This window comes from Aspergillus brasiliensis, assembly GCF_001889945.1.
Source record: "Aspergillus brasiliensis CBS 101740 unplaced genomic scaffold ASPBRscaffold_6, whole genome shotgun sequence".
In the NCBI taxonomy this organism is placed as follows: domain Eukaryota; kingdom Fungi; phylum Ascomycota; class Eurotiomycetes; order Eurotiales; family Aspergillaceae; genus Aspergillus; species Aspergillus brasiliensis.
Window position 1 is genome coordinate 808,351 of NW_027137447.1, and position 14,231 is coordinate 822,581.

Genomic DNA, 14,231 nt, shown 5'->3' on the forward strand with positions numbered 1-14,231 from the left:
GTTAACTACTCTTTCACTTATAGGCAGACTAACATTGTTAAAAAACACTTAAATTGACCCACTAACTCTGACCCAAACAAACTTTACACTTGAACCCATTACCCTGTGAGACGTATATCAAGTAGACTAGTAGTAGTAGTAAGAGAGTTCAATTGAGTACTTAAGAACGATCAAGTCCATGACCATCACACCACCCATCATCCCAACCACAGAAACAAGAACAAGCTACATTAATGAATCAACCCAAAGTTATCCCTCCCAACCACCACCATGATCTTGAAATTCAAGAATATCCCCCACCGCCTTCTCGGCCAGCATATAAACCCCCAACACGGGAAACGTCCCCAGCGGCCTCGGCAACACGCTCGCATCCACCACCCTTAACCCGTGTATCCCCTTGACTCTAAACTTTGCATCTACTACTGCCCCTTCATCATCATTATTATCATCATCGAATGAATCAGAATGTTTCACCCGCCCAATCCTACAACTCCCCACAGCATGATGTCCCCACGACGTATCCAATACATATTGCCTTAACTCCTCATAGCTAGTTACATTCCTTCCAGGGAGGGTTTCCCTCACGGGAATGAGTTGACGGCTGAGTGCTTTCCTCGCGACTTTGATCGCGTCGACTAAGGCATATAGATCCCTTTCGGAGTGAGGGTGGTCTGGAAATGAGTTGAAGAGGATGTGTGGTGGGTCGAGTGGATCTGTGGATGTGATGTTGACTGTTCCTGTTCCTTTTGCTACATTCGTGTCCCTGTTGGATAATGTGGATGTGGATGGGTGCGCTTGGATGATCGCCCAGGTGAAGGAGTGGTGGGTCGCTGTGGTGTTACTTTCGATACCGGGGAAGTAGCCCCGGAAGTCGATGAGGCCGCCGTAGATTAGCGTGTTGTAGTCTTCGTCAGTAGTTTCACTGGTGTTGATGTTGGGGAATGGAGTATGGTGGATTAATGCGCTTGTGAACCCCGCGGAGGAGTAAATTCCTCTGTCTTTGTGTTTATGTCCCTTCGGGATTGGGTTCAGCCATCGGGTCAAACACGCGTCGGATTTGTAGTTGAATGTGCAGCCGTTCAGAATGCGGAAGCGGAACGGGGCTTCGACGACCACGGACGCCTCGTAGTTGTCTTGCAGGTTTGCGCCGACGCCCGGGAGGTTTACCAGGACTGGAATGTTGTGTTTATTGAGGAGGTCTGCTGGTCCGATGCCGCTTAACTGCAGGATCTGGGGCGTGTTGAACACCCCTGCTGAGAGGATGATCTCGCGGGTTGCGGTGGCGGTTCCGGGGGTTCTGGGGGTGTTTGGGAAGGAGAGTGGACTGGCGCGGTAGAGGTAGCTGCCGTCGAGGAAGGCGACGCCGGTTGCTTTGGGGGGATTATTGTGGGTGGTGGTGTTGAAGAGGACGCGGGTGACGTGACAGTTTGTGCGGATGGTCAGGGGGTATTTCAGGGTTCCGTCTTGGTTTCTGGCATCGTGGACGGCGCGGAGGAAGTCTGCGGCGCCATTGCGGCGGTTGGAGGCTGTGGCGAGGGGGATTTGATAGTAGGCGGGCTTGGAGTCGCGGGAGGGGGCGGCGGCGTTGAGGTCCCCGAAGAGTAAGGAGATGAGGTTGGTAAGGATGTGTCGGGGCTGGGTGAAGACGGCGCCGAGCAGGAGGAAGAGGAGTTGGGGGTCTTGCAGGACGAGGTTGATCGGGGCGTGCTCGGTGGAGAACCAGCCGGTATAGCCGTGACCTGGGAGGCCCCGGGGCAGGTAGTGGTTGTTTTCAAGGCGGATGTAGTGCTCGCGCATGGACTCGGGGAGCCACGAGGGATCGTTGGTCAGGTTGGCAATGTAGGTCCAGTCGGAGCGATGGGGATAGATGGTGATGAGGGCGTTGTGGGCGGTGCAGCCTCCCAGGGTGCTGGCGCGCGTGTAGAGGATGCCTTTCATGATGGATCCCCGGGGTGGGTGGAGGCCGACGTATTGCTCGCCGGTGGGCGTGGTGTAGACCGTTTTGGGGTCGCGGGCTTGTTGGGCGTCGTCGGCGTAGCGGCGCACGAAGAAATTCCACGAGAGATGATCGTCTGCGGCTGCGAGGGCCGCGTAGCCTGGGACTGAAGTGTTGAAGTTGTAGCCTTGGTCGGTGCCGGCTTCGAGCAGCAAGGTTGAGTGGCCTGCCAGTGCCAGTCGCGCGGCCAGAGGGCCTCCGCCAGCGCCGGAGCCCACGACAATGTATTCATAGCCGGTGAGGTTGATGGCTGCTGCTGGGAGGGAAATGGCCAGCAGCAGCTGGAGGAGCTGCCTGCAGGACAGCATGGTTGAATAAGGATGGGAACGAGCATCGTGGAGGTGTGGTCTCGTCTTCTCGTAATAAGAACTGAGGAGGATACAGACAGATCACATGGTAGTAACTGTCCTACACAAACATCATCTTGTGAGAGTAGCAAGTGGAATAACATGAGGTAGCGTTCCATTCGGAGAAATGCACCCCCATGGTTTCACGATCAGCTACCTATACGTACAACAGAATGCATATGTATCAACTACACCTCTTGGTGCCCCCGTCCCTCTCTCTGCAGCCCTCGCAGCTCCTCCACAATTCTGGCTCGATCCCAGCCCTCCTTCAACCCCCTCACCACCATCTCTTGCTCGCTCTCCGGCGCCATCCCACTCGGAGCAGGAGGCCGACGATCCAGGTTCGTGGGGAACGGATACCCATCTGCCACGGCATATACCCATGCCTCCAACTCCGCGTTCAACCCTCCCTGCCGGCGATACATCTCACTGACCTCGTCCCAGCACTTCTCCACTACCGGCACCGCATCAATGTGCTCCATCGTCTTCCCCAGGGCACATCCAATCTGCAATAGGTTGGCCTTGCGATGGAACCCCGTGCTCTCGGCCATCTCGTTGGCCCCTGCGGCATGGAATACTGCCGGGTTGAAGAACAACCCATCGCCAAACTCTAATGGCAACGCCACATAGTTCGCTTGGAAGAATGCCCGGAAGTCGTCCCGCCGCCATGCCAGATATCCCGGCGCATATGTCTGGCTGAACGGCAGGAACCGTGTGGGACCGCTCTCCAGCGGCATCTCGCTGTGTGCGACGGCCCCCTGCAACGTCAGATACTGGCTGGCGAGTTGAACACTCCGCGGGAAGGCTGCACATCGATCCAGCTCTTGAAAGCCAAGGTGGTAGTCTCGGTGGCTATCTTGGGCTGCACCACCGGGCTTGACGATGTTGACCTGAGCGGTCACCCGGTAGGCGGGGCCCAACCAGGCTTCGCTGACCACACGCAGCCAGGGATTGCTGTAGTAGGTGATGAAGGAGCTGGGGTCGACAAAGGCGTGTTTGCTGAAAGAGTTCCAAATGCGGTCGTTCTTCCCGCTGGCAGCGAAGTGGTCGCCTTTGGGGCCCAGGGACTGGCGCTCCCGGTCGATGATGTGTTGGAAAGCAGCGTTGGTGGCGTTCAGGGTGTCTGTGTACCGGGAGGGATGGTACATGCCTTTGAGGACAAAGATGCCCGGTCCGGATTCAAGGATGTGATGCCACTCTGCTTGGAGAGCGGGTGTGGTTTCCGCACTGAGAGGGTCAAACGAGGCGGCATCATAGATGGGGATGTTCTTCTGCACGGCCACGGCCAGCGGATAGCTGGTGGGGTCGGTGGATTGGGAGCAGATTTTCTTGAATTCCTCTACATTGACGGATTCCAGCTGGAACAGCCGATTGGTGCGAAGTCCGTTAGAACCCATAGTGGGAGTAATGGTGGCTTGTCACGGTCGATGTTGCTTGTTGTCGAAAGCAGGGAAGGGAGGTCCAGAAATATATAAGTCTGGGTGCGGAGGTGCAATCCCGCATCCACTTTCACGTTGAATTCCGAGCACAGCAAGTCAGACACACTCACCACAGGGATGATGGAAGTTAGTGGAGAATGCTCGCTTTGACTGACTCGTGCAGGATGCCAGAAGAGGATGCAGAAGGAGCAGGTGGAAAGCAAAAGAACCATTGGCGGGGGAAGGCAATGAAAAGCAGCTGCACTGGCGTCGGAAGATGAATCCCGAGGCTGCCAAGAACACCCCAAAAATCCGGGGAAAAGACAGGAGAATCGGACAAAACACCAGGACAGTCACTGCAAAGCAGGGTATCAGTCTAGCAACAGCCGTCGTATATGCATATCCTCGTCGAGCTGCTATTATTACAAATGTACACCCAAATACTCCCTCCCAACCGGACCTGTCGTATACTCCGTGTTTCCGAGAAGGATGAGATGTGCCTGTCCCAAACAATGAATATCTCCATCAACATGCAGAAAGAAACCATCATTGTAAAGCCCCTTAGAGGGGGGGGGGGGGGGGGGGAAATGACCGTTACGAAAGAAAAAGAAGAATTCAAAGCAATGCATCATCCAATGGCCCATGCCATCCCATCTTATATCCAAAACATGAAGAAATCTCCCAGCCTGCATGAATTTCTATGAGAACCCGATTTTCACCCGAAAGAAAGGAAAGAGAAGAAATAAAATCGCAATGCGGCATCGCTAAGGCTTCGAAATGACTATGCAATCATGACCGGGGGCCCCACGTCGGCGTTCAGTGCGGCGTCGGTCGGGGCCAGCTCTTCGGTCGTAGTCGACTCCCGCAGAATGAGCTGGTTCTCAGATAAGGTCTCCACCAGCGAGCTGGGGCGACCCGCCACCGTGAACAGCACCTTGAGTAATACGCTCTGGCCCTCTCCGCCGTTTGGCATCAATACGGGCTGGTGTCGCGTATGAGTCAGGAAGGTCCGGACCAACGAGCGGATGTACGGATCCGTCGACGCGTCTTGGATGATATCCAGCCCATGGATCACGCACACCAGCAGGGGCGGGGCAAAGTGCAGGAGTATGTCAATCAGCGAGAGCACCTCCTTCCAGGACGTGAGCGTGCCATTCAAGGGTTTGAACCGCTCGCCGCTGAGATCGCATCCCGCATGGCTTTCGACTACGGGAGGCAGGTATTCTATCAGTTGGCGGATCAGGCTGTAGGCTAGGGCGATGAGGTGTTGTTCATAGGTCAGTTCGTTCGCGGCATCGGTGGATCGGTTGCAAAAGTGGGAAATCACAGGCAAACCGGCCTTGCGAGCAAAGCTGGCGTAACACGTGGAGACCAGAAGAACCGGGCTGGGGTACACCGTCGATTGGGGGCCTCCCACGGCGAGGACCTGCGAGTGCGCATCGGTCGCCCATTGCTTCAGCGAGGTCATCACGTTATCTTCGGCAATGACGGGGACATTGAAATCGAGTGCGGGGATCTGGTCGTCGGCATCATAATACTCTTCGAGTTTCTGGGACGCCATTTGCAATTCCATGCGCGTGTACTTGTGCTTGTGCCCCCCTTTTCTCAGGTTGAACCTGTCTGTGTCTTGTAATGCGTGCACGGTCAGCTCCTCGAGCAGTTCGGGCCATGTGAGCCTGGCATCTTCCCTACCTAAATCCTGGGAAGCGGTCGTGGTCAAACAGGCAATGCCGCTGTTTTGTTTACTCACGGACTCTAGCTGTTGACTGACAGTGTCCAGCAGTCGCGCTAGAAGAACATCTCGGTCCTGCAACAATCGCTTGCGCTCCGCCGCGTCCTGATGGATCTCCCACAACAATTGACGGGTGAGGGCATTCTGCGCTGCGAACCGGCGGGCCCCGTTTTGAAGGCCCACCTGGCTCAACCGGGCCCGCTCAAACCACCCCAGATAATCGTCATTGGTCATTTCACATAGGCTATCGCAGTCGGGGTCATCGAGGTCCATGGCGTCGGTGAGATCGTACATCATGCTTTTGGCGCTGCGTCGGATCTGGCCAATCAAACGTTGAAAGGCACGGTACACGTCCTGGTTGGGGCTCCGCAAGAGCCCGCATTTGGCCTTTCTCACATACCAGTCCATCACTTCTCCCAGAAAGAAGAACAGGAGGGTGTAGAAGCGTGTAATGGCGTTTATGGAGTCTTTGGTGACTGGCACTGGCTCGCCCGAGGCGGGTGGGACAATGGGGCGGTTGATTTGGACCAAAGCTTTGATCAACCCTTCCATGATCCTGGGATAGCCGGCGGACGCCTGGTACTCATGATTTTAGTTACGGACTGGGAGAGTGGGAAATACGAACAACATCCGGGCTCACCTTCAACAGAGATTGCAGGACGCCGTAAAAGATCGAGCAGTACAATTCATTCCTTGGTAGAACGGCCAGTAACCTCCCGTGTGAGCCCAGCGTCGAACGAAATTCATCGCAACATTCCCTCAGCACTCGCTGTCCCGACGTGGACGTCCATACAGGCTCGATGCTGGCGACGACGTCCAACACATCGTCGGGACCCTGCAGGCGTTCGTGAAAGAGCACTCGATCGCTGGGGAGGAGGTTATCCTGGAAGCGTTTCCATGACTGCACCAGCTCGTTGTATTCAATATCCAGGGTCGCGATAACGGGGTTGCTGTCGGTAAGGTCAGTGGGACGAGCGATCACGGTCTTGAATCTGCACCGTGCTCTAGCTATTCCGGAAGAGTATTAAAGCACGGACTATCTATCCTATCATGGGGGATGGAGCCGGTGTAGATCATCCGCGGAACAGACACAGACACACAGACAGTGACATACAAGGTTGGCGGGAAGTCAAACGAGTCACGACCAGACGACGGCCCCACGAGACTCGAATCATGAACGGAAGCAAGGGGGGAAGGGAAATGGGCTTACGTGGAAAGGTGTCGCTTGTCGAAGCGTTTCTTCCAGAGATGAAGAGGTTCGGCCACGGTAGGACTGGCCGGAATGGCGAGGGACGGAGGGGACATGGTTGCCGGGCAGGGCGTGGGGGCTGCTGCTAACGGACGGCAAGGCACGACGAGCGCTGTCTCGTCGAGGGAACCGACAGGTGCATGTCAGGGGCGGACGTCTGCGAGGGAGAAGAAGGTGGAAAGGCTAAAGTCGTGTGGAATCGATCATCTAGCGCGAGGGGGTGGTGAAAGTGGACAATAGAGGTGGAGTCAAGCAGTGGTGTTTGTTGGATGGATGGATGGATGGATGAATGGATAAATCAATGAATCAATGAATGGAAGGACGATGAGGTTGAAGTTTCAGGTTGAGACTGGGGGAAAGCGGAAAGAAGAGGGGAAAGAGTGAATTAGAAGGAGAATTGGGATTGGAGGGAACTTCTTGTAAATGAAAATTGTAAATTGGAATTGGATGAAATTGGATCTAAAGCCTGCGAAGGGGGAAACCGAGAGATAGGGAGGAGAATTGAGAGTGGTGGTACGTAGAAAGTAGGAGGAGGAGGAGGAGGAGGAGTAGGAGTAGAGTAGGAGTCAGTAGCAGGAATCGAGGAATCGGAATGGCAGTAGGAGTAGGAGTAGGAGTAGGAGTAAAAGAACGGGGCGGCAGATTTGTTCCTGATCGCCTCGTTGGGGCCTCGATGAATTGAATTCCCTGTCGATGGATTGTTTGACCGATTATAGCCTCGTGGAGCGCATCCTGATCGCGTTTGCTTTAGCGGGAGGGCCCGCCCGGGAAAAGGGGACTTTTTTTGATCTGGGGTTGGGCAAAGGGGATTGGGGTTGGAAGAGGAAGAATAAAGGCAGGAATGGAGACCAGAGAGAAAGAAAGACAGTAGTCAGTTAGTTTAGTTAGTTTAGTAGGGAAGAAAGTGAGAATGAGAGAAAGAAAGGAAGAAAGAAGAGGGGGCTTGAACACCGAAAAAAAAAACATCCCCCCCCCAAAGTGCCAGGGTAAAAGTACTACTGTTACCTGGGAGGAAGAAGAACAACTCCCCAGTCCAGTTGCAGAGCCGACTGTCTGTGCCTTGTGTGGCTCCTCGTTACTGATTTATTATTTGGCTTTTATTTTTCCATGTTAAGCTGATAAATGATCCATTTTTCTTTTCTGGTTATTGTTATTCTTTAAAAGGTCTAATTTTATTTTACGCATATTTGGTTCCTCGATTATCTTCGTTGGGGGGAGAGAAATAGTAGAAAAGGGAAATGTTCAGGCTGCCACTGGGATGGAGGATGGATGGATTACTACTATTATTATTACCCTTTTTCCCTTGATCAGTAAAAATAAAATTAAATAAAAATAAAAGACAGGAGAAAACCCCAATGTTTCTCGCATTTAGAATTCGTAAAGGATTTGAAATTTCAGATGCACCGGAAATATCAATCATTTTAAGCTTCTCTGGTGCTTGATCGGGAAGACGGCGTCAGTAGTTCCAAACACACACACACACCACCACCACCACCACCACCATCAGTTGATCCCGATCCTAATCCCGTGTGTGTGTGGTGAGAACTGGAAACCCTGAGCAGGGTGGTAGTATAACATAGCAACGGCCCTATACCTACTACCTACAGTGAAATGTAAGTTCACTGGAGTAAGCACAGAGAGAGAGAGAGAGAGAGAGAGAGAGAGAGAGCATCTGACCGGGTTCCCCGATCCATGCTACTATTCTCCTATCCGTTCGATCAGAGCCTCGGCCCTCGACTGGGAGGGAAGAGTGACCCTCCTTCAACCAGCTTCAGCAGGGAAGCGGGCACGCCTCCCTGGGCCGCGGTGGCCAATCAGTCTGCATCTCGCCGGGGACTCCAGCGGTCGAGGCCCTCGAATGGAAGCGGGGAGGAGGACGCGGGATAACTCTTCCAGACCCTCGACCGCCATTCATTCATCATTCATCCATTTCATTCATTCTCTTTGCTGCTAATTTTGGTCCGGCCTGACATGGCATTCTCTGTCTGCCACTGTCTGACTCTGTCTCTGTGCGCTTCCTGACGCCCTTTTTGCCTTTTTTTCTACTCTAGGTTGACCCGTTCCCTTTCTCCAGGAGCAAGTGGGGAACTGAATGAAATGTAAAAAAGTAAGGTCGGGTTATCCGCAGTCAGTCAGTCAATCCTTCTGCGAGAACTATACGGAGTAACTAGCGGGTATTTAGGCATGTCATGTTCGTCCCTAAGAAAGCACAGTACTTACCGTAGGCTTGAGCTTTGACACATGTAGTCCACTAGCTAGTGTGTGATGGGTTGGATGACAATGAACAAACATCCCCCATCCATCCCTCCATCCCTCCCTTTTCTTTTTTTTGTTTTCCCTCCCTAGTTAATTGACTCTATTAATTAATCACCCTCCCCCCCAATGGAAATATTGAATTAATGGAATCACTCTGGTGATTAATTTCCCATTTCATTGATTTCTTTATCTTCTGTCCTTTTGTTCGTCCTTTTTCCCCAAACTTCCCCCTCTCCCCTTATGTATAGAGTAGTGTGCAGCTATTTACCCCTTAAGATCTTTTCACTACCAATTACCTATCTAGTATAGTGTACGCTTCTGCTTTCCTGAGTACTAACTCAAGTACACGCAGTATTTACACCCATGCTAAATAATCCATACCTAATATGCTCACTTCAGTATAACATCCCTGAGTTAGTAAGGTACCATCTGACCCAACACCACCCTCAAAAATAAGAAAGAAGAAAAACAGCCCACCCAGTCGGTCGGTAAGTTCCCATCCATCCCAACCCATTCAATCGAACGAAAGAGAACGGACGAACAAAGCCTCCAATCTTTGTCCCTCATCCACATCCACATCTATCATCCCACCCCCTTTATCCCGAGGGTCGGATGAGGCGAACTTCGTCCAAGCCACCACCACCACCACCACCACCCATCCATCCATCCATTTCCTTAAAGCTTCTCAGTGTAAAATCGGGTAGTGATTGTAGTGGTACCTGATGTAAATGGCACACTTGTTACCGGTACAATCCATACTTCAAGAATAGGTTACTTACTTACTTACCAGTTATCTACTACCGACGGATAACTTACCTTATCAATCTTAAAAAAGTGGTTTAAGTTGGGGGAATCTTCTAGCGACGGAGATTGGTGGCAGCTTGTTCCGTCGATAGGAATGGAGTTGGGTTTTCCAGCTCCAGCTACTTTCTTCCTTCCTACTTAGTTACTTATTTACTTGGTTCAATGGTTATATGTATGACATGTATATGTATGTATGTAATTCTGATATCGGGCTAGAATGTGGCCCCATATCCATTCTTTTACTATCTAACTTGTTCATTAGGTATCAAGTTATCCACTATGTGGGTAAAACGGTCCGTTAGTTAGTTAGTTAGTTAGTAGATCTATCCTAGATATTTAGTTCCTTATCTTAATCGATACTTTAGTCTAGAGGGAATTAAATCAGTATACTAAGAGGGAGAAACATAACACATAAACAGTGTTGCTTGCTTTGCTACACTACTTATTAGTAAGTTACTTATTTGACTGCTACTACTGCTGTCACAAGCCTCACAGTGTGTGTGGACATGGTCGAGTCGAGACCACACCCCCCGATACTCCCACCAATCATTGACACTGCTGAACGCCTGCTGCCACTGCCGCTGTCGCTGCTGCCTTCATCATCCATCCACCATCCATCCATCCATCCATCCCTTTCTTATTAATCTCTCTCTTGATTTAACCCTCCTCACCAGGATGAAAAAGGGTCGGGATGGATGCATGGATGCATGGCGGCGGCAGCGACGGCGACGGCCTTAGTCGGTTGTATCCGTACCTTGTAGTAGTAGTAGTTTACTTCGCAGTAAGAAGTAAATATTTGGTAGGTAGGTAGGTACTACTCCTCGACAGGGAAGCCAGCCCCTAATAGCACCGTTGCGATATAGCCAGTATTTGTGTACGGAGTACACTCCGTAGGATAGAATGTTTCGTGGCTGGCTTGGTAGTGAGTGAGTGAGTGCTACGGTGTCTATTTTGCTTCTCTTGTGGCGAGTTGGCTTATTATTTCTACTTCTTCTGTTTCTTCTTGGTTTAGTAAATGAAGTACTGGATAGTCTTGTAATCAGATGGAAGAAGGGTAGTATTGATGGTGATGAATGGTAGTAGTACAACACCGCCGCTTGGGATAATGCACTTAGCCAACCAGACTATAGTTTGATTAGAACCTTCCCCTGAGTAGAAGCTCTTCTTATGTCGAGTCAGTTATTCTACGTGATCTACTCTGCATAATTGTTGATACTCTTGGAACGGTGACGATGGTGGCTATCATGGACAAGTTAACCTTGGGTGGTAGCTTAGCTTAGCTCAGCTCGACCCAGCTCTCAGAAATAACAGTGACGACGATCCTCCATTATTCAAGCAAGCGAGATCCGATCGCACTTTAGAGCAGAAAGCAGAAAACAACCATGAATCGCATTATGCTTTGTATGTTCTTGTTTTCGCCCCGATTCGATTCAGTGGGTGGTCTGTTCTCCTCCTTCAGCTCTTTTATTATCTACACCTAATTGGGCACGATCAACACACGCGACCGCCGTGTGTGTGGGGGGATGCAAAGGGCAGGTCAGGTCACATCAACCCTGCTAGAACCATCCACTTGATCGCCCCTACGAACCCGCTAAAAGAATGGATGGCGGATCAGGATTGATGGATGGATGGATGGATGTTCGGCTTGCTGATCTCCCACATTGTTGGTGCCATATTCTTTCCCCGGCAAGGTTGCTGAAACTTACTTATTTACTGTGCTTGGTCGCCTGCTCGACATGGATGGGTAAGTCAAAGCGAGAAGATAGAATGAGATGTGACACATGTCACACGGTGTGTTGGAAGCAAAGCAACCCATCCCAGCAACGACCAGATGGACTAGAAGCCTAGAACATTGTCGGCTGAGGAAGCGAGTCTGCCAAGTGGGGGGGGGCGGGGGGCAAAAGACCGTCTTCCTTACCTGCTCAGCTAACTACTCCATCCTCCTGGTCGGAGGAATGTTGCTGTCTGGATTCTGGAAGTCAAGAGAGCTGAACAGCTGAGGATGGGCGGATCCCCCCGATCGGCCTAATTCATAGCTTAATCCGGACGGGGCGAGTGACTGGCAGGACCCTAACCCTAGCGCTCCAAAAGGGAATCCCTGCATGAGGATGAATAAAATTGTGTTCGCCATTTTATGCAGATCATGGAAAGTCCCAAGTAAGTCCCTTGGTTTGGGGTCAGATGAGATGCGATGTGCCAACTCCCTAGTCATCTTCAACACCCGATATGCTACCATCGCCGAGTCCCCGCAGATGAGACGCATGGACTCCGGCATCGGAGACTCCGTTGGAGAAATGGACTCGAGACTCAGTGTGGATGTGTTTGACCCCCACCTTGGGAGGCGGAGAATCACCGGCGAAGCAGAAACGGGGATGGGTTCTTGGACCTTCCTGATCGGGCCAGAAACGGAAACAAATCCGGTCAAGCCAGGGCAGGTTAGTCAGCTCGACATACCTACCTTTTTCCGTTATGGGTAAGCATCGCCATCAGATGGGAGTACAAGGGATCAGATCCGATCACATTCAGATCATCCGATCACTGGTGAAGGGCGACGGATGATGGTTTCGTCTGCACACCATCATGAAGAATTGTGCGTTCCCTGGCTGGGTGACGAGGAACTCCGCGGTGGAAGAATACGGGCGTGGGTTGAGGAAAAAGCAATCAAAACCCCCATCCCACAAAATGGTCCATGCGCGCTCATCTCAAGCCAGCAAGTGTGGACGAGAAGGGCATCCTTCACCCCGTTCTCAAACGGAGATTCATGCACGAGCGCAACTGTCAGCTTTTTATATGGTGCGGTGAGAGGGATTCTTATCCCTTCTGCATTGCTGGAAACGGGAAGGCCCCCTTGATGGAATGGTCCTGGATCGAGAAAACAAAGTTCAATGAATGATGCAATGCCGCGCGATGATCTGGCTGCCTATTCGTGCTAACTACTGCATCCATCGATTGGTGTGTGTGTGTGTGGGATAGATTATGGTTGTCTGTCCTTGAGGGTTAATCTATCGGAAAGTCAATCCCCGTCTGCCTTTCACCCCGATGGACAATCAGCCTGACTGGTAGCTGGTTATCTTGCTGGTAGATTAACTGGCTAGTTTACTAGCTAGTTAGTTACTGGTGGTTAGTTACTGGTTACTGGTTATCTTTAGTCCGTCACCGGAACCATGAACGGCTCCCGTCCGAAAATTGGGACAAGCAACAAGCGATCGGCGGGTTGCCCAGGATCCCCCGCACTCGGCCCAGTTGCAGCTTCACAATCAGACAATCAATCATCATTCTCCTGGGGAATGGGGGATTTTCATTGCCATTGGATTTCTAGTCCATTCCTCTGTGACCCCCCAAGAAATGTTGTAGGCGGAGATTCCGATCGTGGATGACTGTCATTAATCCAGAAAAGAAAAGTGGATGCGACCCGGCTTATCTTATCCTTCGATGATTCTCCAATATCTCTTGCTTTGGGGTTAGTTTCTCTCTCTCTGACACTGTCTGACACCGTCTCTGGCGGCGTCCCACTTTTCTCCTTCCTTCCTTCGGCTCTCAGTGAACCGCAAGCATCAATCACGCTCGCAACTCCTCGGCCAACAACTATCTGCAAGCAATCACACCGAGGCGCTGCGATGAATAATCCATCATCCACCGGCATCGCTCGGTCGATCCATGGAACTCCCACCGATTGCTCACTGCTCTTTGCTTCTCACTCTTACTTCGACCCTCTCGTATTCGCTTGATGTCTCCCCTCGTTGACTGACAGTTGGAAGGCAGCGTTTACGGATTATTCCCATCGGGTTGCTTCACTGAATTGATTGATTCTCACCCAACAGCCCCGCCAGCAGCCGCTTGTAAGAATAGTAACTGGCAATATTAGTCTAGTCTGCTTCTGCTTCTCTCTCTTATTTCATCCGTCGTTTTTTCCTGCCGGATCGCCCGGCTGCGCAGCTCGCCAGCCATCCGCCAACCTCCCCTCGCCTGGTGGATAATCATCCATCCTTCGTCCCCCCATCGCCAGCCGCTGCTAATTCCCATTGCAGCCAGTCTGCTTGTTGAAGGTCGTGAACCTCCGATCCACTCACCCAACTCACACTTACCCTCATCTGGTTGCAATCGTTCATTCACACCTTTTTCCCGTGGTACACAGTACCCAATCCACTCCCCCAAAATCTTTCCAAACTTCCCAAAACTTCCCAATCCAATATTCCCCAATCGCTCTTCACCTGCCCGTATTGGTGACGAGGCATCCCTCCCGCTCACTACCATCACTGCCCCCTTCCACTCCGGTCGCTCCAATCCTGTTGTAGCCGCCGCGGATCGCCCGGTTCCTACACGGGGGTGATATCACCGTCCTCGCCAAACGCTGACTGGCAGTTTGGGTGCCTCTTCGGCTGCCTCTGGGTCCCTTTGGGTCCCTCCTGGGTTTCTTGGTCCTGAGCCG

The 14,231-nt window shown here is 51.8% G+C and overlaps 5 protein-coding genes across 5 annotated transcripts; all 5 read right to left on the minus strand.

The window, feature by feature from the left end:
* Positions 1-61: 61 nt before the first annotated feature.
* On the minus strand, positions 62-2,788 carry ASPBRDRAFT_43172 (GMC family oxidoreductase). Its single transcript, XM_067624942.1, has one exon. The coding sequence runs from the start codon at positions 2,302-2,304 to the stop codon at positions 250-252; it is 2,055 nt and encodes a 684-aa protein (XP_067479049.1). The 5' UTR covers positions 2,305-2,788; the 3' UTR covers positions 62-249.
* ASPBRDRAFT_195950 (phytanoyl-CoA dioxygenase family protein) lies at positions 2,532-3,740 on the minus strand (the record flags this gene model as incomplete). Its single annotated transcript, XM_067620921.1, has 1 exon — positions 2,532-3,740. One exon carries the CDS (start codon positions 3,738-3,740, stop codon positions 2,532-2,534), a length of 1,209 nt encoding a protein of 402 aa, XP_067479050.1.
* Positions 3,741-4,444: 704 nt separating this feature from the next.
* On the minus strand, positions 4,445-6,309 carry ASPBRDRAFT_576885 (uncharacterized protein). The gene is made up of 2 exons (XM_067627787.1): positions 5,454-6,309; positions 4,445-5,387 (listed from the first exon to the last, which is right to left on the minus strand). The coding sequence occupies exons 1-2, from the start codon at positions 6,043-6,045 to the stop codon at positions 4,543-4,545; spliced, it is 1,437 nt and encodes a 478-aa protein (XP_067479051.1). The 5' UTR covers positions 6,046-6,309; the 3' UTR covers positions 4,445-4,542.
* A 1,505-nt stretch (positions 6,310-7,814) lies between these two features.
* ASPBRDRAFT_674510 (uncharacterized protein) lies at positions 7,815-8,653 on the minus strand (the record flags this gene model as incomplete). The annotated part of the gene is made up of 2 exons (XM_067628894.1): positions 7,815-8,343; positions 8,509-8,653. 2 exons carry the CDS (start codon positions 8,651-8,653, stop codon positions 8,246-8,248), a joined length of 243 nt encoding a protein of 80 aa, XP_067479052.1. The 3' UTR covers positions 7,815-8,245.
* A 4,245-nt stretch (positions 8,654-12,898) lies between these two features.
* On the minus strand, positions 12,899-13,554 carry ASPBRDRAFT_577252 (uncharacterized protein). The gene has a single exon (XM_067627791.1). The coding sequence runs from the start codon at positions 13,443-13,445 to the stop codon at positions 13,101-13,103; it is 345 nt and encodes a 114-aa protein (XP_067479053.1). The 5' UTR covers positions 13,446-13,554; the 3' UTR covers positions 12,899-13,100.
* Positions 13,555-14,231: the final 677 nt, after the last annotated feature.